General features: G+C 47.9%; 1 protein-coding gene across 2 annotated transcripts in view; it reads left to right on the forward strand.

Moving 5' to 3' along the window:
• The window catches only part of LOC147111398 (uncharacterized), a 291,247-nt gene that overhangs the window by 142,843 nt on the left and 122,107 nt on the right, over positions 1-26,297 (forward strand). For both annotated transcript variants that reach the window (XM_085998359.1, XM_085998358.1), the window contains exon 2: positions 9,484-9,543. In XM_085998359.1, the coding sequence (XP_085854485.1) occupies positions 9,484-9,543 (60 nt within the window). The remainder of the gene's footprint in view (positions 1-9,483; positions 9,544-26,297) is intronic.

The raw sequence follows: 26,297 nt of genomic DNA on the forward strand, positions 1-26,297 counted from the left end.
GTAAGGAAAGCCAACTCCAACGGTACCCGCCTCCTGTCGAAATGCTTAGAACATGGCCTCGTCATAACCAACACCTTGTTACATCAGAGAGACAAGTACAAGGCTTCATGGCAGCACCCTCGCTCCAAGCACTGGCATCTGCTGGACTACGTCATCATCCGAGCGAGGGACCGCAAGGACATCCGCATCACCCACGCCATGACAGGAGCTGACGACTGCTGGGCAGACCACCGCCTAATCCGCTCTGTCATCTCCATCAATGTAGCCCCAAAACAGCGGCAGCAACAGAAACAATGCCACAGGAAAATTAACGCTGGAGCACTCAAAGACTCCGCTAAGAAAGCCCTATTCAGCCTGCGCCTCACAAACAACCTGACGACTCCCAGTGATGCAGAGACACAGAGTATCCACAGCGCCTGGTCTGCACTCAAGGCCTCCATAATCAGCACCTGTGAAGAGACGCTCGGTCACTCGACCAGGAAACACCAAGACTGGTTCGACGAGAATGACCAGGAGATCCAGGAGCTAATAAGCCGCAAGCGCAAGGCATTCCTGATCTGGAAACAGCAACAGAACTCGAGAGCAAGAAAGCCACTCTACAGACAGCTGAAGACTGAGGTCCAACAAAAAACTGGCGACCTAAAGAACAGATAGTGGGTGGAGAAAGCGCAGGAGATCCAGCAGCTAGCCGACAACCACGACGTGCGTGAATTCTTTAGCACAGTCAAGACCATCTACGGCCCAAACACCCAAGGCCCTTCCCCACTGCGGGCCAAGAACGGAGAGGTACTCATCAAGGACAGAGAGGCAGTCAGTGCCCGCTGGAAGGAGCACTTCGAAGATCTCCTTAACGGAGACTCTGTCTTCGACGCGAGTGTCCTCAACTCCATCCCGCACAACCCCAGCCCGGCATGAGGTTGAAAAGGCCATCCGACAACTGAAGACCAACAAGGCCTCAGGAGTAGATGGAATCCCCGCTGAGGCGCTAAAGCATGGCGGAGAGACACGACTGGCGCGAATTCATGAACTAATTTCTCTTATCTGGAAGGAGGAGAGCATGCCAGGGGATCTCAGAGACGCCGTAATTGTGACCATCTTCAAGAAAGGTGACAAGTCCGATTGCGGTAATTACAGAGGAGTTTCCCTGCTGTCTGCCACAGGAAAAGTCATCGCAAGAATCCTCCTCAATCACCTTCTCCCAGTGGCTGAAGAGCTCCTTCCAGAGTCGCAATGCGGATTCCGCCCACTAAGGGGCACAATGGACATGATCTTCACCGCACGTCAATTACAAGAGAAATGCAGGGAACAGCGCCAACCGCTGTACATGGCCTTCTTTGACCTCACAAAGGCCTTTGACACTGTCAACCGTGAGGGATTATGGAGTGTCCTCCTCAAATTCAGCTGCCCTCAAAAGTTTCTCACCATCCTCCGCTTGCTTCACGACGACATGGAAGCCGTGATCCTGACCAACGGTTCCACCACAGACCCAATTCATGTATGGACCAGGGTTAAGCAAGGCTGTGTCATCGCACCAACGCTCTTCTCGATCTTCCTGGCGGCAATGCTCCATCTCACCCTCAGTAAGCTCCCCGCTGGAGTGGAGCTGCTTTACATGACAAACGGGAAACTGCTCAACCTCCGTCGCCTTCAGTCCAGATCCAAGGTTGTCCCGAAAATTCCTCTGTCATCGAATTACAGTATGCAGACGACGCTTGCGTCTGCGCACACTCGGAGGTCGAACTCCAAACCATTGTTAACACCTTCACCGACACATACGAGAGCATGAGTCTTACACTAAACATCCGTAAGACAAAGGTCCTCTACCAACCTGCCCCCGCCACACAGTACTGCCCCCCTGATTATCAAAGTCCATGACAAGGCCTTGGACAACGTGGACCACTTTCCATACCTCGGGAGCCTACTGTCAACAAGGGCAGATGTCGACGACGAAGCCCAACACCGCCTTCAGTGTGCCAGTGCAGCCTTCAGTCGCCTGAGGAAGAGAGTGTTTGAAGACCAGGATCTCAAACCCGGCACCAAGCTCATGGTCTACAGAGCAGTAGTAATACCCGCCCTGCTGTATGCCTCAGAGACATGGACCATGTACAGCAGGCGCCTCAAAGCACTGGAGAGGTACCACCAACGCTGCCTCCGCAAGATCCTGCAAATCGATTGGCAGGAATATGCGCACCAACGTCAGTGTTCTCGCTCAGGCCAACATCCCCAGCATCGAAGATTTGACCATGCTCGATCAGCTCCGATGGACGGGTCACATTGTCCGCATGCCCGATACGAGACTCCCAAAACAAGCACTCTACTTGGAGCTCCGTGTTGACTTTGTCCGATCCTGTCACTGTTTTCCAAGTGCTCTGCTATTACATCTTTTATAATGGACTCTAGCATTTTCCCCACTACTGATGTCAGGCTTACCGGTCTATAATTCCCCGTTTTCTCCCTACCACCTTTTTTAAATAGTGGGGTTACATTAGCTACCCTCTAATCCATAGGAACTATTCCAGAGTCTGTAGAATTTTGGAAGATGACCAGCAATGTATCTACTATTTCGAGGGCCACTTCCTTAAGTGCCCTAGGATGTAGATTATCAGGCCCTGGGGGTTTATCGGCCTTCAATCCCGTCAATTTCCCTAACACCATTTCCCTACAAATACTGATTTCATTCAGTTCCTCCCTCTCATTAGACCCTATGTTCCCCGACATCTCTGGGAGGTTATTTGTGTCCTTCTTTGTGAAGACAGAACCAAAGTATGTATTTAATTGGTCTGCCATTTCTTTGTTCCCCATTATAAATTCCCCTGATTCTGACTGCAAGGGACCTACACTTGACTTGACCAATCTTTTTCTCATCACATATCTATAGAAGCTTTTACAGTCAGTTTTTATGTTCCCTGCAAGCTTACTCTCATATTCTATTTTCCCCCTCTTAATTAATCCCTTTGTCCTCCTTTGCTGAATCCTAAACTGCTCCCAATCCTCAGTTTTGCTGCTTTTTCTGGCCAATTTATATATCCTCTCCTTGGATCTTATGCGATCCCTAATTTCCCTTTTTAGCCACGGTTGAGTCACCTTTTTTGTTTTATTTTTATGCCAAACAGGGATGAACAAATTCTGTAGTTCATCTATGCGATCTTTAAATGTTTGCCATTGCCTATCCACCGTCAACCCTTTAAGTAACGTTCCCCAATCCATCCTAGCCTCATACCATTGTAGTTTCCTTTATTTAAATTCAGAACCCTAGTCTCTGAGTCAACTACTTCACTCTCCATCTTAATGAAGAATTCTATCATATTATGATTGCTCCTCCCCAAGGGGCCTCGCACAACAAGATTGCTAATTAATCCTTTTTCATTACATAATACCCAGTCTAAGATGGCCTGATCTCTAGTTAGTTCCTCGACATATTGGTCCGGGAAACTATCCCGTATACACTCTAGGAATTCCTCCTCCACAGTATTGTTACTAATTTGGTTAGCTCAATCTATCTGTAGATTAAAGTCACCCATGATAACTGCTGTGCCCTTATTGCACGCGCCTCTAATTTCCCATTTAATGCCATCCCCAACCTCAGCATTACTGTTTGGGGGTCTGTATACAACTCCCACTAACGTTTTCTGCCCCTTGGTATTTCTCAGCTCTACCCATACAGATTCCACATCATCAGAGCTAATATCCTTCCTTACTATTGTGTTAATCTCCTCTTTAACCAGCAATGCTACCCCACCACCTTTTCCTTTTTGCCTGTCCTTCCTGAATATTGAATACCTCTGGATGTTGAATTCCCAGCCTTGGTCACCCTGGAGCCATGTCTCCATAATTCCAATTACCTCATAACCGTTTACATCTATTTGCACAGCTGATTCATCCACCTTATTATGAATGCTCCTCGCATTAAGACACAAAACCTTCAGGCTTGTTTTTTTTAACACTCTTAGTCCTTTTAGAATTATTATTTACTGTGGCCCTGTTTGATTTACACCCTTGATTTCTCTGCCTTCCACTTTTGCTTTTCTCCTTCCTGTCTTTTGTTTCTATCCTTGCTTCCCTTTCCTCTCTCTCCCTGCACAGGTTCCCAACCCCCTGCCATTTTAGTTTAAACCCTCCCCAACAGCACTAGCAAACACTCCCCCTAGGACATCGGTCCCGGTCCTGCCCAGGTGCAAACCGTCCAGTTTGTACTGGTCCCATCTCCCCTAGAACCGGTTCCAGTGTCCCAGGAATTTGAATCCCTCCCCCTTGCACCATTCCTCTAGCCACATTCATCTGAAATATCCTTCTATTTCTACTCTGACTAGCATGTGGCACTGGTAGCAATCCTGAGATTATGACCTTTGCGGTCCTATTTTTTAATTTACCTCCTAACTCCATATATTCAGCCTTTAGGATCTCATCCCGTTTTTACCTAAATCGTTGGTACCTATATGCACCACGACAACTGGTTGTTCACCCTCCCCCTCCAGAATGCCCTGCAGCCTCCCCGAGACATCCTTGACCCTTGCACCAGGGAGGCAACATACCATCCTGGAGTCTCGTTTGCGGCCACAGAAATGCCTTTCTATTCCCCTTACAATAGAATCCCCTATCACTATAGCTCTACCGTTCTTTTTCCTCCCATCCTGTGCAGCAGAACCACCCATGGTGCCAGGAAGTTGGCTGCTGCTGCCTTCCCCCAATAAGGAAACGCTTCAAGGACACCCTCAAAGCCTCCTTGAAAAAGTGCAACATCCCCACCGACACCTGGGAATCCCTGGCCCAAGACCGCTCAAAGTGGAGGAGAAGCATCCGGGAAGGCGCCGAACACCTCGAGTCTCTTTGCCGGGTTCAAGCGGAAGCCAAGCGCAGGCAGCGGAAGGAGCGCACGTCAACCCAAGCACCCCACCCACCCGCCCCTTCAACCACCGTCTGCCCCACCTGTGACAGAGACTGTAGGTCCCGCATTGGACTCATCAGTCACCTGAGAACTCATTTTTAATGTGGAAGCAAGTCATCCTCGGTTCCGAGGGGCTGCCTAAGAAGAAGAAGGGATGTTTTACTATGTTAAAGGCGCTATATAAATGCAAGCTGCTGTCGCCATTGGAAAGCCTCTGAGATTCTCAGTTGGAGACTGGTGTAGAAGGCAGGCAATCCGAAACTGAGGGAAAGCAGACTAAAAAAACACAGGCGGTGAGGGGGCGACGGGGAACTGCATCTGTAGCAGTGCACACAGACCATAACCAGTTAAATTTGATTACAACAAATGTGGTTGCAACAAAGCTGCCATTGAGAGAGTCTGTGTCCTACTCCTGGCTGAATTGTGATAGATTACAGTCCTTCACGAGAACAACATTATTATAACAATCAGCCATGTATAATGACAATATGGCCTCCCTCTGTTGCTCTCCTGCTGAGGGAGATGTAAAGACACTTCAGAAAATGCTGGAAACACTCAGCAGGTCAGGCAGCATCTGTGGAGAGAGAAACAGAGTTAACGTTTCTGGTCGATGAGCTTCTTGTCTCCATGCCTCTGATTCCCTTTTCCTCTCTACTTCTCTCCCCTTTCCCATTCTTCCTGACTCCTTGCCCTTCCCAACTCCCTCGTTCAATCCCCTCTAACTCATTCTCCCCCTTCACCTCCCCCGACACGCCCCCTAGGTTTTGCCTCCTTGTCACTGACCTGTAGGTGAACTGTAAGCTTTTAAATCGATGGTGTTGAGCTGGAGGAAGTGAATCAGAGAATGGTTACAGCACAGAAGGAGGCCATTCGGCCCGTCGAGCCCGTGCCGGCTCTCTGCAGGAGCACTTCAGCTAGTCCCACTCCCCCGCCCTTTCCCCGGAGCCCTGCAAATGTTTTTCCTTCAGGTACTTATCCAACTCCCTTTTGAAAGCCACGATTGAATCTGCCTCCACCGCCCTCTCAGGCAGTGCATTCCAGATCCTCACCACTCGCTGTGTTAAATAGTTTTTCCTTATGTCGCCTTTGGTTCTTTTGCCAATCACCTTAAATCTGTGTCCTTCTCCTTCACTATGTCTATGGCAACATCCTCTTCCTTGGTGAAGACAGATGCAAAGTACTCGTTTAGTACCTCAGCCATACCCTCTGCCTCCATGCGTAGGTCTCCTTTTTGGTCCCTAATCGGCTCCATCCCTCCTCTTACTACCCTTTTACTATTTATCTGCCTATAGAAGACTCTGGATTACCTTTTATGTTGGCTGCCATTTTATTCTCATACTCTCTCTTTGCCCCTCTTATTTTCTTTTTCACTTCTCCTCTGACCTTTCTATATTTAGCCTGATTCTCAGATGTATTCTCGACCTGACATCTGTGATATGGGCTCTTTCTCTGCTTCATCTTACTCTCTGGGCTCGATCTTGCCAGGCCCGAGGAGGCGGGATTGGAGGCGTGTGAGGTGTTAAAATCGCAAAAAATGGAGTGTGGGCCCGATCTCGCCTCCAGCTCGCCTCCGAGCAATTTTTCCAGAATCGGGATTTCAGACCTCATTTCCATCCCACCTCCAAGAGGCAGGATAGGCCCTTAAGGCCCTTAACAAACACTTAATTGCCTCTATAATCTCATTTTGAGAGGTCTTTCTAATTTTAACACTTTTCCCCCGTCCTACACACCTCCTCTGGAACACGCCAGATAACCCTGGCGGCCTCACTAGTGGATTGCTTACTAACAGCTGCAGCTCCACCATTACAAAGGAGCTTTCAGCAATCATCATTTGCAGGTGGCAGAACTTTGGTGTCTCAGGTCTGGGGGAACTTTTAGCAGGCCTACTCATTGTTGTGGAAGTTTGGAGCCTGACACCCATCTCCAGTGTGACCTCCTGGGAAACCCCTCTCGCCACCTTGACTGAGTGCTTCCTCAACTGGGGTATATACCAGAAGCATGGGAACCATTTATTTCCTTTCCTCCTGGACATTAGATTCGGATGAAGACCAGCCGTGGCAGCAGCAGAACCCTGAACAACAGCAGCATCAACAGCAGGAGCAACAGCTATATTGGGCTCATTAGTTTGCGTTTGTTTTCTACCAAACTCGTACTCATTTGTAGGATTCGGCGGTTGTCCATTCCTATGAGGTTTGGGGTGGGGTGGAGTGTATATGTTGTGATACACAAGGTATCGCGGCTGTGTGGGGCAGGCTGGATGGACCAGAGGCTCCTTACCTGTCTGTCATTGTTCGTATGTTTGTAAATATTTCCGACTGTGCTCAGTATGGGTAGAGATTCCATGGACCCTCCTGGGTGCACTGGGATCGCACCTTGCAAAATCGAGCTCTGCCAACCCATAATCTTCAATCCATAAAATGTAATAGATGGAAACCCCCGGTCTGGGAGTGGGCTACCTTTGTGATATGGGCTTTACAGGGAGCTGTGTATCGGGACTTTTGCCCCTAAGTGTTTGCAAGTTAAGTCATCAGGTTTTTAGCTTCTTGTTTATTTCCCTTCTCGAGCTCCACATTCGAGTAACGGCAGGTGGTGGTTGACAGGAAAGTGTAGCTTTACTGGGATGGATTTGGTGCTAGTTCAATCAGGAACAGACACGGATATTTACGTTCGCAAAATACTGCGGATGCTGGAAATCCGAAATAACAACAGAAAACGCTGGAGATACTCAGCAGGTCAGGCAGCATCCGTGGAGAGAGAAACAGACTTAACGTTTCAGGTCGATGACCCTTCGTCAGAACTGGAAAAAAGCAGGAAAAGGAACAGATTTTTAAGCAAGTGTAGGGGCTGGGTAAAGGGGGGAGAGGAGGAAAGAACAAAAGGGAAGGTCTGTGATATGATAGAAGGCAGGAGAGGTTGGGAGACATAAAGAGATATTCAAGGCGAGAGGAGATGGTAATGGGACAGGTTAAGAAACAAAAGATGGCTCTAGATGAAGTGTGAATTGCGCTGGCAGAATGAAAGACAGCTGCCCTGTGGGGGAGAAGAAAAGATACAAACAAAAGGTGTGGATAAAAAAATAAAAAATATATATATGTGATAGGGGCCGAGGTTATGATCTGAAATTGTTGAACTCTATGTTGAGTCCAGAGGGCTATAAAGTGCCTAATCGAAAGATGAGGTGCTGTTCCTCGAGCTTACGCTGAGCTTCCGTGGAACAATGCAAGAGGCCGAGGACAGTGAGGTCCGAGTGGGAGTGGAGCGGTGAATTAAAGTGACAGGCCACCGGGAGCTCGGAGCCCCCCTTACGGACTGAACGAAGGTGTTCCGCAACTCGGTCACCCAATCTGCGTTTGGTCACCCCAATGTAGAGGAGACCACATCGTGATTGGTTTATGTTATTGGTTCACAGCTTCTAACGACTCGATTGCCTGGGGATATTTGTTGGAGTTTTCCTGTTTGTAAAACAATGTTATTTTTGATCCGAATCAAAGCTTTTTTTTAAGCCCTGTGTTACTCTCCCATGTATTTGCCAAACTGAGAACAGTAGAGATCTTATCGGAAACTCTTGGAACTGGATAAAGATTTGCGGTTTTCAAATATTTGGTTCCATTCCTTTGTGATTCAGTTGAGAGAGAGAGAGCGTGAGAAGGGGACACTGAGATACTTCATGTCATAGTTCTCTGGGAGAATCATTTTATAATCCGGTCGTCAGTAAGCACAGACAATGAGATGGTCAGTGAGAGGGGGGTAGGGTTAGGGTTGTGGTTATGTTACTGGGCCAAAGAACAGGAAGTCAAATCCACCCATGGCCGTTTGAGAATTTGAATTCAGTTTTTTTTTAAATCTGGGAAACAGAAACAAAGAAACATAGAAGATAGGAGCAGGAGTCGGCCATTCGGCCCCTCGAGCCTGCTCCGCCATTCAATGTGATCATGGCTGATCATCCAAACTCAGTACCCGGTCCCTGCCTTCTCCCCTGACACAGTCCTCACTTGTGCTCCCGCCATCCCCACTTACCCCAGACAGCCGCCTATAGCGGGCAAATGACGCTGACTGCCTCTCATCACCACGGGCCTCAATTATAAAGCCGTATTTGGCTCACTGGCTTTCAGGCATTTCAAGCAGCTACTCGCACCTCGTTAAAGTGCGAATGCCAATCCCCCCCACCGCCTTCAGTCACCGCCCCGCCCACCCATCCTTACCCGGCCCGGCCTATATGTGACTCCAATCCCACACCAACGTGTTCATTAATAGAAAGAAACCAGAGTTAAACAACAGGTGACTGGACAAATCTTCTGCACAGAGCAAGAAAGTTCCTGGTTTGATCGCAGGTCCGTGCCGACAGGGTCAACACCGCTGGGTTAGGGATGGTGGTGCCTCTGTAGTCAAATAGCCCTCTGAGCCTTACTGTCAAGGCTAAGGATGGGATGCTGGCCACTTGGGCAAGGTACTGGAGGCAGTGCCCAAGGACCCCCTGCCCCAGCAAGGAGACAACACCTTCTGGAGACTGGGGAAGGGCCATGGGCAAGGCAGCAAACTTAACTCTGCCAATGATGTGTGAGAGTCTCCTAACGGTGTCCGTGTTTTATCTCCCACAGGCCTGCCATGGATGTACATCCAGTTCCAAGTGCGACTGCAGTGGTGTGAAAGGAGAAAAGGTAGGAGTGACATTTAGCAAAGCAAATGCAGGATGACCGACTGTCCTCTCGTGGGCAAAACGGACCCTCCACATATCAGGTGCCTTCGACATTGGGCTGGATTTTCATCTTCAGGGTCTCCTTTGGCCCAAATCGGTGGTCCCGCCGGGCAGAGCTCCCCGCCAGGAGACCGTGGCTGAAACTCTCGGTCACTGTGTTCCTGTCGTAGGGTAAATTCACCAATTCCGTACTCCCAGAGGTGCCGCACTCAAAGACAGTGTGGGTCAAGGAATTGGCACTACAAGACTGCGGCACTTCTACAACCCACACTCCGACTGGGCCTGGCTCACACTCCCTGTCTGTCACACCCCCCATCTGTCACACCTCCTGTCTGTCACACCTCCTGTCTGTCACACCTCCAGTCTGTCACACCCCCGTCTGTCACACTCCCCGTCTGTCACACTCCCCGTCTGTCACACTCCCCGTCTGTCACACCCCCTGTCTGTCACACTCCCCGTCTGTCACACTCCCCGTCTGTCACACCCCCTGTCTGTCACACCCCCTGTCTGTCACACTCCCCATCTGTCACACTCCCCATCTGTCACACTCCCCATCTGTCACACTTCCCCGCCCGAGTTTGATTGTTCCTTCCGTTGAATATTACACCCCATGAGTCAGAGATACAACTCCCCTCCCCTTTACTGATGGGAGGTTAAGTAAGTGCCCACGTTCCACTAAACCATCTGTGGGCGAGGGTTCGATATCGGGCCCCAGTACTGGGATTCTGATGGGCTTTGAAAAAGGGGTAAAACCCTGGCAGTTTGAAATTCTGTGCCCCCCTCCCACTGCCCCATCCCCCACTCCCACTGCCTGTGTTTTAGAAAACCGTTTTCTCCAGGCCCCCAGAATCTCAGGGACCACAAGTTTAATTTCACACCGCTGCTGAATTTGTGTCATGTTACGGACTAACCTGAGCTCAGTGCACGATAAGGGAGACGCCAAGCTGGATACAATGACCCCTCCAGCAGCACTACCGTTGGCCTGCGAGGGCAGCTTTTAACCCTCCGCTCTGACCAACTTCGAAAATCGAGTTACTGTAAGCTGTTCAACACAAAGTGCAGGAGGTCGACAGCAACACTGAGTGAAGTACAAGGCTAACCTCTCAATGAAACCTCTGGCACTGAAACACAGGTAGCCCGCGGGAGGTAGCGGGAAGTGGAATGTTGCCCCTTCGAGTTGCTTTATTTGGTGTAAGCACGAGGTGACACGGTCTGGAGCTGTGAGGGAGAGCACGGAAGCGGAGGATGTGATTCCTATTCACCTGGCGACAACAGCCCTGTTTCCACATTCCTGCTCATTTGGTCGACTCCAAACATCTGGAAGCGATTATTGTTGCGCAAGCTGATTAGCCACAGTCTCCACTCATCTGCTCTTGTGGCAGAGCACTTGTAACATTCCCCAGTAAACAAAACACACGGGACTCAAGGATTGAGTTAAGGTCAGACTGACTAGCAGACAGGCACACAGCAGCTTACACAAGTAACCTTCCCTCAGTGCTGTCGCCATTCTGACAGTGCCAACTCACGCACACCTGGAACCATTTCATTCCATGGTGATCTTTCCCAGTGTGGAATGTACAGGCACAGAGCACTCCAGGTCAGAGAGGGGTTAGGGCAAGGGTTTCACTTTTAAAGTGGCAGTTGTAATGTATATACCTTTAAGGGGGGGACTACTTTTTACAGCTCATGTATACTGTAGTACCGGCAGTGACCACACCTGTATATAGCACTGAGTAGTAATCTGTACAGGCAGTTCCACTGTGAGCCACGTTGAGTAAACACCTGTTGTACCATTTCTCCTGCAGTCTGTGTCTTATTATACACAGACACAACATTGACGACGAGGCAAGTTCGAACCTACCTGCAACTCTGCATCACCTCCCGGGGATTCATTCCTGGAGATCAGTGGATTGGAGGTCAAGGCCAGAGACTCGGGCGTCGACCACGGGCAACCGCCCAGTCATCCAGCAGAGACTCGAGAATTGCGGGGGAGGCTGTCGAGAGCCAGGCTTGGCTTTCCAGTCGAGGTGGTCCAGCGAAACGGGCTGGCAACAGGTAGTGCGCAGACCCTTCCCGGACAGTGGCGGGCTAGAGCCCGACCGAGCGGCACAGCAAAGGGCCGAGCAGCGTCGACGGGGGAGAGAGAGAGAGGGCAGAGCGCACAGGGCGCAGTCGGTGTTCAGGGGTCGAGCAGCGTCGAAGAGAGGGAGAGAGAAGCACGCGAAACCTACAGGGCGCCGCCATTGCCACGAGAACCGCCGGGAGCGGCGTTGGCAGCAGCACAGGAGAAGCGCGCGAAACCTACAGGGTGCCGCCATTGCCATGAGAACCGCTGGGAGCGGCGTTGGCAGCAGCGGGGGAGGAAGGAAACGCGGGAGACGCCATTTTAAGCCATTGGGAGATGCCATTTTAAACCACACCCAAAATGCTGAAGAGTGGCAGTATCACCGCATTTGACAATGAAGTCGAAGATTGGACTACATATGTCGAACGAATAGAGGTGTACTGCAAGGCAAATGAGGTGTCAGATGACAAGAAAGCGTCGATATTGTTAAATTTAATGGGTGCAAAGACGTATGGTTTATTACGAAATCTAGTAACCCCAACGAAGCCAATGGAAAAGAGTTTTGAAGACATAGTAATGATACTACAGGAACATTTAAACCCCACACCGCTGCTGATAGCAGAAAGATTCAAGTTTCACAAACGGAACCAGCATAAGGATGAAAGCAATGCTGATTATTTAACAGAACTGCGCAAACTATCGAAACACTGCCAGTTTGGAGCGGGACTGGCAGATACCTTAAGGGACAAGTTTGTGTGTGGGCTTCAAAGTGAAGGAACCCAGAAACGGCTTTTATCTGAAAAGGACCTTACGCTGGAAAAGGCTTTCAGCATTGCGGTATCATATGAAGCAGCAGCACGGGGCGCTGCAGAGATACAACAGAGACCGCAAGAATATGGTACAAACGAAATGTCATATGGAACAGAGAAGTGATATCGCTGCGGCAGAACAACACATGACCAGAAGGATTGCTGGTTCAAAGACAAAGTGTGCAGACAGTGTGGAAAAGTAGGACACATAGCACGAGTCTGCAGGTCGGGAAAGAAAACCAGCAATAAGAAACCTACCAAAGGAAAGTACAAGAAGGTACATAAGATGACGGAGAATAGTTCAGATGAACAAAAGAGTGATAACGACTCCGAAAGCAGGGAACTGAGTTGTCTGAAACTACATAATGTGATCACAATGGAGGATCACCGAACCATTTGGGTCACTCTCAAGATAGCAGGAGTCCAGGTAAAGATGGAATTGGACACAGGATCAGCCCTAACAGTCATAAACCGACGGGACTACGAACGGCTATTCTCACACATACCCTTGAGAGACACAAAAATTATTTTGAAGACGTACATGGGGCAAAAAGTCTACCCCAAAGGAAAAATAAGGGTGACCGTTATATATAACGGTAAGGAAACACCAAAATTAGACCTGTATGTATTGCAAGATGGAGGACCACCATTACTGGGACGTGAATGGATCCAGAAAATACAACTGGATTGGCATTCCATACAGGCACTGACTGTGGCTGACAAAAAGGATGACGACGTGGGCAGCACGGTGGCATAGTGATTAGCACTGTTGCCTCACAGCGCCAGGGACCCGGGTTCGAATCCGGCCTCGGGTGACTGTCTGTGTGGAGTTTGCACATTCTGCGTGGGTTTCCTCCGGGTGCTCCGGTTTCCTCCCACAGTCCAAAGATGTGCAGGTTAGGTTGATTGGCTATGATAAATTGACCCTTAGTGTTAGGGGGATTAAATACGTGGGGTTACAGGGATAGGGTGGGATATGTGTTGGTGTAGGGGTTACGGGGATCGGGTGGGATATGTGTCGGTGCAGGCTCGATGGGCCGAAATGGCCTCCATCTGCACTGTGGGGTTTCTGTGATTTCTGTGACGTCACACCTGGGCGACTGTCAAAGATCCTAACTGACGCGAAAGAAGTGTTCCAGCAAGGACTCGGAACACTAAAAGGCATGACAGCGATGATTAAAATTGAAGAAAACGCAAGCCCAAAATTTTTTAAGGCCAGACCGGTACCTAATGCGATCCACCCAGCCGTCGAAGCAGAGCTGGAGAGTCTGGAACGTTCAGGTGTACTGTCCAAGGTAGACTGGAGCGAGTGGGCTACACCCATCGTCCCTGTGATGAAAAAGTCGTTGAGCAGCACGCCTGGGGAACCAAGGAAGGTTCGCATCTGTGGGGACTTTAAGGTAACCGTGAACCCGATCCTTCACACCATACAATATCCACTTCCGCGGATTGAAGATATTTTCGTCTCACTATCTGGAGGGAAACGCCTCACTAAGATTGATCTGGCCCAGGCGTATCTGCAAATGGAGGTAGAAGAAGCATCAAAAAAATACCTCACAATCAACACCCATAAAGGTCTCTACCAATACAACCGGCTGGTATTCGGGGTAGCATCAGCTCTGGCTATTTGGCAGAGGACAATGGAACAAGTCCTGCAAGGGATCCCAGGGACCCAGTGTTATTTGGACGACATCCTGGTCACGGGCGAAAATGACAGTGATCACCTTGCCAACCTGGAGCAGGTGCTCACTAGATTGCAGGAATATGGGCTCCGAGCTAACCGCCCCAAATGCGAGTTTTTTAGAAAACAGATCTCGTATTGTGGCCACGTTATCGATAAAGAGGGGTTACATAAGTCCCCAGAGAAGATTGAGGCAGTAGTCAAGGCTCCAGCACCGGAAAATGTGTCACAACTGAGGTTGTTCCTCGGGCTGGTAAACTACTACCATAAGTTCTTGCCAAATTTGTCTACAATACTACACCCACTGAACACCCTACTGCAAACTGGGGTGCCATGGAAGTGGAGTGACGAATGTAGACGAGCTTTCCAGAAGAGCAAAACACTAATCACATCGAAAGAGGTATTGGCCCATTACAACCCAGCATTACCAATTCGGTTGGCATGTGATGCGTCACCCTACGGCATTGGAGCGGTGCTGTCGCACAAATTCTCGGACGACTCAGAGAGGCCAATAGCCTTTGCTTCACGATCACTAACCTCAGCTGAGCGTAACTACGCCCAGATTGACAGGGAGGCCCTCAGCCTAGTGTGGGGAGTGAAAAAGTTCAATCACTATCTGCACGGGCAGAAATTCACCTTGCTGACTGATCACCAGCCTCTTGTCTCCATTTTTAATCCGAAGAAGGGCGTTCCGGTGATGACTGCGCAACGACTAAAAAGATGGTCACTTTTTCTAGGGGCGCACCACTATGAGATTGAATATAAGGGCACAAAACAGCATGGAAATGCTGATGGGCTATCACGCCTGCCACTGCCTACTGCAGAGGAAGCACCAGCAGTGGATCCTGTCGAAATATTCCATTCGACTATAGTTGAATACCTACCGGTAACTAACGCTTGTATCGAAAAGGAAACACGAAATGACCCGACACTGTCTCGGGTATATGATTTGACGGTGAAGGGATGGCCAGCACATGGCGACTCACTGTTGCCAGCATTCTCGACAAGGAGAGAACAGCTGTCAGTGTGCCGGGGACCTTGATGTGTGGATCCCGAGTGGTAATTCCACCCAAGTTAAGGGATAGAGTGCTCAATGAGCTTCATGAGGGTCATCTGGGAGGGGTAAAAATGAAACGCCTAGCCAGGGCTTATGTGTGGTGGCCTGGAATCGATAAACAAATCGAGGACCTGACCAAGAGCTGCTCAGGATGCCAGAAAGTCCAAAATGCACCACCACAGGCCCCTCTACACCCATGGGAGTGGCCCTCATCTCCATGGCAACGGGTGCATATTGATTTTGCTGGTCCATTCATGGACTCAATGTTTTTAATAGCCGTGGATGTGCACTCGAAATGGCCTGAGGTCATCAAAATGTCCTCCACCACCACGGAGAAAACTATTGCAGTCCTACGGACCATTTTTGCCAGGAATGGCTTGCCAGAACAGATTTGCTCTGACAACGGACCCCAGTTTGTGTCCGTAGAGTTCCGGAGGTTCTTGAAAAAGAATGGGGTAAGGCATTACACATCCGCCCCGTATCATCCAGCCACAAATGGATTGGCTGAGAGGTTCGTACAAACCTTTAAGAAGGCAATAAAGGCCATGTACAATGACAACATTCCGCTGCAGCACAAGGTGGACAATTTCCTGTTCGCCTACCGGAATGTGACACATGCAGTCACCAACCAGGCCCCAGCCATGATGTTCTTTAACCGAAGGTTAAGATCTCGCCTGGATTTGCTCAGACCAAACGTACGAAGAGATGTTGAGAGTAAGCAATTCCAGCACATCCATGAGAAGCCAACAAGGAGCTTCAATGTAGGGCAACCAGTCTTGGCCCGCGACTACCGAACAGAAAAATGGCAGCCAGGAACGATATGCACACGGCAGGGCCCACTAATGTACACAGTGGACGTTGGGGAGAGCATCGTGAGACGCCATGCTGACCAGATCCTAGAGTCACAGGAACAAGTCAACCCCATGCCTCGCCCATACGTACCTGGTGATGAACCCGACATACAGGTCGCATCTACCCCAGGAACAGTAGCATCGGAAGCTGATGAACCAACCGATGACAGGGGGCCAGAATCGCCTCCGCACCAAGAGCAAGACACTCGGGAAAGGCGCTATCCAGAAGGGATCAGGAGGCCTCCCCAAAGACTGAATATATAAATAGACTATTTTCAGCTAATGTTGCATGTTAAAAGTGTTAATTGTAATTAGTTTGATATTTAATTGTTAAATGAGTGTTATGGTACTGTTAATCTAAAAGGGGAGGAATTGTAATGTATATACCTTTAAGGGGGGGAACTACTTTTTACAGCTCATGTATACTGTAGTACCGGCAGTGACCACACCTGTATATAGCACTGAGTAGTAATCTGTACAGGCAGTTCCACTGTGAGCCACGTTGAGTAAACACCTGTTGTACCGTTTCTCCTGCAGTCTGTGTCTTATTATACACAGACACAACAGCAGTGACTCGTAAAAATGTGCTTGTCAAAAAATTTCTGATTGGTTTACAAACACATGGTACAATAGACAACACACGGTACAATAGACAACACACGGTGCAATAGACAACACACGGTACAATAGACATCACACGGTGCAATAGACAACACACGGTACAATAGACAACACACAGTACAATAGACAAGACACAGTATGTCTTGGGGACACGGTGGCATAGTGGTTAGCACTGTTGCCTCACAGCGCCAGGGACCCGGGTTCAAATCTGGCCTTGGGTAACTGTCTGTGTGGAGTTTGCACATTCTCCCCGTGTTTGCGTGGGTTTCCTCCGGGTGCTCCGGTTTCCTCCCACAGTCCAAAGATGTGCGGGTTAGGTTGATTGGCCATGATAAAAAATTGGCCCTTAGTGTTAGGGGGGATTAAATATGTGGGGTTATGGGGTTACGGGGATAGGGCTTGGGTGGGATGGCTGTCGGTGTAGGGACCGGGCGCTAGGGTTTGGATGATCAGCCATGATCTCGTTGAATGGCGGAGCAGGCTCAAAGGGCCGAATGGCCTACTCCTGCTCCTAGTTTCTATGTTTCTATGTTTCTGTGTTACAACACATGGTACAATAGACAACACACGGTACAATAGACAACACACGGTACAATAGACAACACATGGTACAATAGACAACACACAGTACAATAGATAACACTCGGTACAATAGACAAGACACAGTATGACGTAATAAAACTCACTACGCACTTGGGTTGAGCATAAAGCAAGGCTTTAATCAACTTGTTTCAGAACATGGAGGTCTAGTTGTATCCACTAGCTCCTTGTCTTTACAAAATGTCCCTGGCAAGCTGGGGCCAACGCCCGAGTATTTAAACTCCTTGGACGACGCCAACAGCTGGCCGTCCAGTGTTATTTCATAGGTAGTTTCTCGATGATGAGATTGATGACATTCTTCCTGCCTAAAAGATTTGGAAGTCCGACGACTTCCTCTTAACGGATTAGGCGGAACATGAATAGCTGCAGTCTTTTAGATTTTTGTTTATGGCCAGAAGGCACGTCTCCCCGGACCGTGTCTTGGTCCCTGGGCCGCTTGATCCGTGCTGGTGGATCGACAGGGCCCGTGTTACTCTGATCAACCCGAGGGAGGCTGGGGAGATTGTGACTCTGGGTGCGGGCCCCCACAGGCGCAGAACTGGCTTCGTCCCGTTGGTTAGCCAGAGATTGACCGGCGTCCTGGCCCGGGGTGGCCATCCCACGGGGAGCGCTCAGCTCCCCGAGCGGATCCGACGGGGCGGCCGGCAGATCCCTCGATGTCCCAGGTAGGGCGTCATCCTCGGGGGAGCACAGAGTGTCAGCCTCATCCCCGCGGGTCCCTCCATCAGTCGGGTCCGCGGAACCGGCCAGACAGGGAGCCAGGTCCCGGAGCGAAACGGTGGACTCCCGGCCATCCGGGTACCGCACGTGGGCGTATGTGGGGTTGACGTCTGTAAGTTCTACCTCGTTGACTAGAGGATCGGTTTTCGACGATCGGACGAATCTTCGGAGCAGCACGGGGCCAGGAGCTGCCAACCATGACGGTAGAGACTTCCCATGGATGGAGTGACGCTGGAAGTTGAAGAATCGCTCATGAGGTCTGACATTGGTAGAAGTAGAAAGGAGAGACCTGATGGAATGCAACACGTCAGGGAGCATAGTTTCCCACTGCTGGTCTGTTAGGTTGCGTGACCTCAGCGCAAGACGAACAGCGTTTCAAATGATAGCGTTGTATCTCTCAACCTGTCCGTTACCGATGGGATGGTACGGTGTCGTTTTACTTGTGGCGATTCCCCGTTGGGAGAGATAACTTTTGAGTTCGCTTGACATGAAGGAGGGACCCTGATCAGAGTGGATGAAATTGGCCGTACCGCAAAGGGAAAAGACTTGATCAAGGCATTTGATCACTGTGGAAGTAAGCATATTGGGACAGGGGAAAGCAAAGGGAAAGCATGAATATTCGTCCACCATAGTCAGTAAGTAGGTGTTCCGCGTTGAGGAAGGCAATGGCCCTTTAAAGTCAATGCTGAGTCGCTGCATAGGCTGCATAGCGTGTATGAGTGAGCCATCCAATGGATGGAAGAATTGCGGTTTTAACTCCGCACAAATTTTACAGGAGGAGCACGTTCTTTTCACATCTTCCTTAGAAAATGGGAGATTTTTAGATTGCACAAAATGCAACATACGGGTAACGCCAGGGTGGCATAAGTCAGTATGAAGATCCGCCAGAGTCGAAGTTGACATAGAATAGCAGAATGCCCGCGTGAGGGTATCCGGGGCCACATTCTCTTTGCCGGGTCGATAATGTATGGTGTATCCAAAGGCGGCCAATTCCATCCTCCAGAGTTGTATTTTGTTATTCTTGATCTTAGTGCGTTTCTGGTTATCCAGCATAAAGGCCACGGAGCGCTGATCGGTTATAAGTGTGAAATGGCGATGAGCGAGAAAATGACTCCATTTACGTACCGCTTCGATGATAGCCGTAGCCTCCTTCTCGACAGGAGGATAATGGAGCTCGCTACCCTGCAAAGTTCTGGACAGAAATGCAACAGGTCGACCACCTTGATTCAAGGTAGCCGAGATCGCCACATCCGATGCATCACACTCGACCATGAAAGGAAGATTTTCATCAATGGAACGAAGCGTGGCTTTTTCCAGTTGTCGCTTGAGGAGGTGGAAAGCTGAAACAGCCGTTGCCTCCAATGGAAATGACTTTGCGTGACGCAGGGGCTGGATCTTGCTGGAGAAGTGGGGTATCCACTTCACATAATAGGTGAACATGCCGAGTGCCCGACGAAGAGAGCCGAGATTCGTAGGGGGAGGGAGCTTCTGAAGCGGATGATGTCGCTCCAGATCCGGTTTGATGACACCTTTGCCCACCCAGTGGCCAGGGGTGTTGACTGATGGTACTGATTTCACAGATTTGGACTCATTTAAGGTTAAGTTGCGATGACGGAGAGCGTCAAAAAATTTCTGGAGATTGGCATCATGCTCCTTCTGGTTATGACCAGCAATGGTGATATTATCTTGATGTGGAAAAGTGTCCGTTAAGTTCTCCTGTTTGACTAGGCTATCCATTGCCCGTTGAAAGATGCCCACCCCATTGGTGACCCCAAATAGAAGGTGACAAAACTGGTAAAGCCGACCATTGGCCTCAAAGGCCGTATACTTTTTGTCAGAGTCCTTTAACGGTACTTGATGATATGCGCTCTTTAAATCAAAAGTTGAAAATACCTTGTAGTTGGCAAGGTTATTGACCATGTCATAGATGCGTGGTAGTGGGTAGGCATCCAGGTCGGTATACTGGTTAATAGTTTGCGAGTAATCGATGCAAAGACGTTTCTTGTGTTGCTTCAGAGGATTTTTAACAACGACGACTTGAGCCCGCCAGGAAGATGAACATGGCTCAATGATACCATCAGCTAGAAGGCGAGAGATTTCTGCCTCGATAAAGGATCGATCATCTTGGCTGAAACGTCGTGATTTAGTGACTATGGGCTTACAACGAGGGAAAGATTGGAAAACAAGGAGGGCTCATCGAGCGAAGCCGCTGAAAGCGCACAAAACGGTACTTTGGAAATAGTAAGCACCAGCTTTGACCCTCCAAACTCGAAAGTGAGTCTTTTGTGTTGTTTCTGGAAATCCTGTCCCAGGAGCACATCACTGCATAGGTTTTTGAGCACCTCGAGCCGGGTGGAGAAATAAGTGCGGCCATTGAGAATAAGGTCGACAAGACAAAAGCCGGAAGAATTGGAGGTCAGTGTCGTCAGAGCCATTGCAATTTCCCTGTCTGAGGGGTAAATACGCAGTTTTAACTTACTGACAGCCCGCTCACGAATGAAGCTGTCAGAGCTGCATGAGTCGATTAGTGCACTCAAAATGTGTCCATTTATCGAAACCTTCGTGGCTGCATGGGACAAACTTTGGGGAAAAACAGCTGTGATGGGAGGAGAGGCAGTTTTACCCTTGACAGCTGTAACCTTAGTAGTGGTTCTTGGGGGAGGAGCAGTTTTATAGATAGTAGCTGCAAAACTAACAGGAGCTCTCGACCGGTATACCTTAGAAAAGTGGCCTTTCTTACGAACAGTGGCTCTTGACTGGCATACCTTCGAAAAGTGACCTTTCTTGCTGCAATGATTGCAGGTCGCGTTACGAGCAGGACAAAATTTCCTATAATGGAACGCTCCTCCACAGAAGAAACACTTCCTTCCAGATTGCCAAGATGCCACTAGGGCGGGGTCATCACCAGTGTAGGTTTCTAGGGTAGGGTTGTCATCAGCCAGGTTGGAGTCGTCATCCGTGAGGGCTTCCGCCCGAGGCCTATCGAAGGAGTCACTAAAAGTGATAGCAGCAGCCCGTGCACATGGTGAAAGATAGGTGTCTGCATTCCTCTTTGCTAAGTCCAGAGAACATGCCTGGTCATAGGCAGCCTGTAACTTGAGGGTTTTATTCTCCAACAGACGCTGACGTATGAAGGGAGACGCAATCCCATTAATAAAGGAATCACAAATTAACTCCTCCTGGTACTGCTCAGCTGTAACAGCTTTAAGATTACAATCCTTGCTGAGCCTGCGAAGTTTCTGAAGGAATTCGTCAAGTGATTCCTCGGGTTGTTGTCGAGTTGTGGCCAGTAGATGCCGAGCAAAAATTTCATTTGGGGACTTGACATATAGCTGCTGTAGTATTTGGATAGCGGCGTCATAGACAACACAGTCTTCGATATAATCGAACACATGAGGGGATACGTAATTAGCAAGTATCTCTAATTTATCAGGAACGTTTTCACCACACACCCTGAGGAAGTTGCTGAAAGTACGATACCAGTGTTTCCATACCTTAGCAGCTGTAAGTGAATTCGGGTCCAGGTCGAGACGGGCGGGTCTGAGTTGTTTCTCCATGATGGATCGATTACTTGTCTGAGTTCCCTTCTACGGTTCGAGTCGTAGCTGGCTGTTCCCGAAATTCCCCAAAGTGAGGAGTCGATATCAAGTTGATTAAATTTACGTAATAAAACTCACTACGCACTTGGTTTGAGTATAAAGCAAGGCTTTAATCAACTTGTTTCAGAACATGGAGGTCTAGTTGTACTTCACTAGTTCCTTGTCTTACAAAATGTCCCTGGGCAAGCTGGGGCCGGCGCCCGAGTATTTATACTCCTTGGACGGCGCCAACAGCTGGCCGTCCAGTGTTATTTCATAGGTAGCTTCTCGATAATGAGATTTATGACACAGTCCAATAGACAACACACAGTACAATAGACAACACACGATACAATAGACAACACACAGTACAATAGACAACACACGGTACAATAGACAACACACAGTACAATAGACAACACACGGTACAATAGACAACACACAGTACAATAGACAACACACGGTACAATAGACAACACACAGTACAATAGACAACACACGGTACAATAGACAACACACGGTACAATAGACAACACACGATACAATAGACAACACACGGTACAATAGACAACACACGGTACAATAGACAACACACAGTACAATAGACAACACATGGTACAATAGACAACACATGGTACAATAGACAACACACGGTACAATAGACAACATACGGTACAATAGACAACATACGGTACAATAGACAACACACGGTACAATAGACAACACATGGTGCAATAGACAACACACAGTACAATAGACAACACACAGTACAATAGACAACACACGGTACAATAGACAACACATGGTGCAATAGACAACACACGATACAATAGACAACACACGGTACAATAGACAACACACAGTACAATAGACAACACACGGTACAATAGACAACACACGGTACAATAGACAACACACGATACAATAGACAACACACAGTACAATAGACAACACACAGTACAATAGACAACACATGGTACAATAGACAACACATGGTACAATAGACAACACACGGTACAATAGACAACATACGGTACAATAGACAACACACGGTACAATAGACAACACATGGTGCAATAGACAACACACAGTACAATAGACAACACACAGTACAATAGACAACACACGGTACAATAGACAACACATGGTGCAATAGACAACACACGATACAATAGACAACACACAGTACAATAGACAACACACGGTACAATAGACAACACATGGTGCAATAGACAACACACAGTACAATAGACAACACACAGTACAATAGACAACACACGGTACAATAGACAACACACGGTGCAATAGACAACACACGATACAATAGACAACACACGGTACAATAGACAACACACAGTACAATAGACAACACACGGTACAATAGACAACACACGGTACAATAGACAACACACAGTACAATAGACAACACACGGTACAATAGACAACACATGGTACAATAGGCAACACACAGTACAATAGACAACACACGGTACAATAGACAACACACGGTACAATAGACAACACATGGTACAATAGACAACACACGGTACAATAGACAACATACGGTACAATAGACAACACACAGTACAATAGACAACACATGGTACAATAGACAACACACGGTGCAATAGACAACACACGGTACAATAGACAACACACGGTACAATAGACAACACACGGTACAATAGACAACACACAGTACAATAGACAACACACGGTACAATAGACAACACACAGTACAATAGACAACACACGGTACAATAGACAACACATGGTACAATAGACAACACACGGTACAATAGACAACACACAGTACAATAGACAACACACGGTACAATAGACAACACACGGTACAATAGACAACACACGGTACAATAGACAACATACGGTACAAAAGACAACACACGGTACAATAGACAACACACGGTACAATAGACAACACACGGTACAATAGACAACACACGGTACAATAGACAACACACGGTACAATAGACAACACACGGTACAATAGACAACACACGGTACAATAGACAACATACGGTACAAAAGACAACACACAGTACAATAGACAACACACGGTACAATAGACAACACACGGTAGAATAGACAACACACGGTACAATAGACAACACACGGTGCAATAGACAACACACGGTACAATAGACAACACACGATACAATAGACAACACACAGTACAATAGACAACACATGGTACAATAGACAACACACGGTACAATAGACAACATACGGTACAAAAAACAACACACAGTACAATAGACAACACACGGTACAATAGACAACACACGGTACAATAGACAACACACAGTACAATAGACAACACACGGTACAATAGGCAACACACGGTACAATAGACAACACACAGTACAATAGACAACACACGGTACAATAGACAACACACGGTACCATAGACAACACACGGTACAATAGACAACTCACGGTGCAATAGACAACACATGGTACAATAGACAACACACGGTACAATAGACAACACACGGTACAATAGACAACACATGGTACAATAGACAACACATGGTACAATAGACAACACATGGTACAATAGACAACACATGGTACAATAGACAACACACAGTGCAATAGACAACACACAGTACAATAGACAACACGGTGCAATAGACAACACACGGTGCAAAAGACAACACACGGTACAATAGACAACACACGGTACAATAGACAACACACAGTACAGTAGACAACACACGGTACAATAGACAACACACGGTACAATAGACAACACACGGTGCAATAGACAACACACAATACAATAGACAATACACAGGACAATAGACAACACACGGTACAATAGACAACACACGGTACAATAGACAACACACGGTACAATAGACAACAAACGGTACAATAGACAACACATGGTGCAATAGACAACACACAGTACAATAGACAACACACGGTGCAATAGACAACACACGGTACAATAGACAACACACGGTGCAATAGACAACACACGGTACAATAGACAACACACGGTACAATGGACAACACACGGTACAATAGAAAACACACGGTACAATAGACAACACACGGTACAATAGACAATACACGGTACAATAGACAAAACACGGTACAATAGACAACACACAGTACAATAGACAATACACAGGACAATAGACAACACACGGTACAATAGACAACACACGGTACAATAGACAACACACGGTACAATAGACAACACACGGTACAATAGACAACACATGGTGCAATAGACAACACACAGTACAATAGACAACACACGGTGCAATCGACAACACACGGTACAATAGACAACACACGGTGCAATAGACAACACACGGTACAATAGACAACACACGGTACAATGGACAACACACGGTACAATAGAAAACACACGGTACAATAGACAACACACGGTACAATAGACAATACACAGTACAATAGACAACACACGGTACAATAGACAACACACGGTACAATAGACAACACACAGTACAATAGACAACACATGGTACAATAGACAACACACGGTGCAATAGACAACACATGGTACAATGGACAACACACGGTACAATAGACAACACACGGTACAATAGACAACACACTGTACAATGGACAACACACGGTACAATAGACAACACACGGTGCAATAGACAACACATGGTACAATAGACAACACACGGTGCAATAGACAACACACGGTACAATAGACAACACAGTACAATAGACAACACACGGTACAATAGACAACACACGGTACAATAGACAACACACAGTACAATAGACAACACACGGTACAATGGACAACACATGGTACAATAGACAACACACAGTACAATAGACAACACACGGTACAATAGACAACACACGATGCAATAGACAACACACGGTGCAATAGACAACACACAGTACAATAGACAACACGCGGTGCAATAGACAACACACGGTGCAATAGACAACACGGTACAATAGACAACACATGGTGCAATAGACAACACATGGTGCAATAGACAACACACGGTACAATAGACAACACATGGTGCAATTGACAACACACGGTGCAATAGACAACACACGGTACAATAGACAACACACGGTACAATAGACAACACACGGTGCAATTGACAACACACAGTGCAATAGACAACGCACGGTGCAATAGACAACACACGGTACAATAGACAACACGGTGCAATAGACAACACACGGTGCAATTGACAACACACAGTGCAATAGACAACGCACGGTGCAATAGACAACACACGGTACAATAGACAACACACGGTACAATAGACAACACGGTACAATAGACAACACACGGTGCAATAGACAACGCACGGTGCAATAGACAACACACGGTACAATAGACAACACACGGTACAATAGACAACACACGGTACAATAGACAGCACACGGTACAATAGACAACACACAGTGCAATAGACAACACAGGGTGCAATGGTAAAATGCATGATCTGATAAAATGATAGCAGCTTTTTTTTCAAATGGAGAGGATTGTTGACACTTTTTGCAAACGATTTGAAGAGTTTCCCTTTAACGAGTTCGAGTCACAGCTTCTGATTTGCAATTGTCCCCAACATAGCTTCGAAGCTGTACGTGTGAGTTGCATTGCGTCCTCCTGAACGTTCCGTCTTCTAATGTAAAGCTGATGGAACGTCTGAATTCCTTAATGACATTAGTCTTTAGGTTAATTCGCCCAGAAAC

Source organism: Somniosus microcephalus, chromosome 10 (genome assembly GCF_052327205.1).
Source record: "Somniosus microcephalus isolate GS21.2 chromosome 10, FLI_Smic_1.0, whole genome shotgun sequence".
NCBI classification, from domain to species: domain Eukaryota; kingdom Metazoa; phylum Chordata; class Chondrichthyes; order Squaliformes; family Somniosidae; genus Somniosus; species Somniosus microcephalus.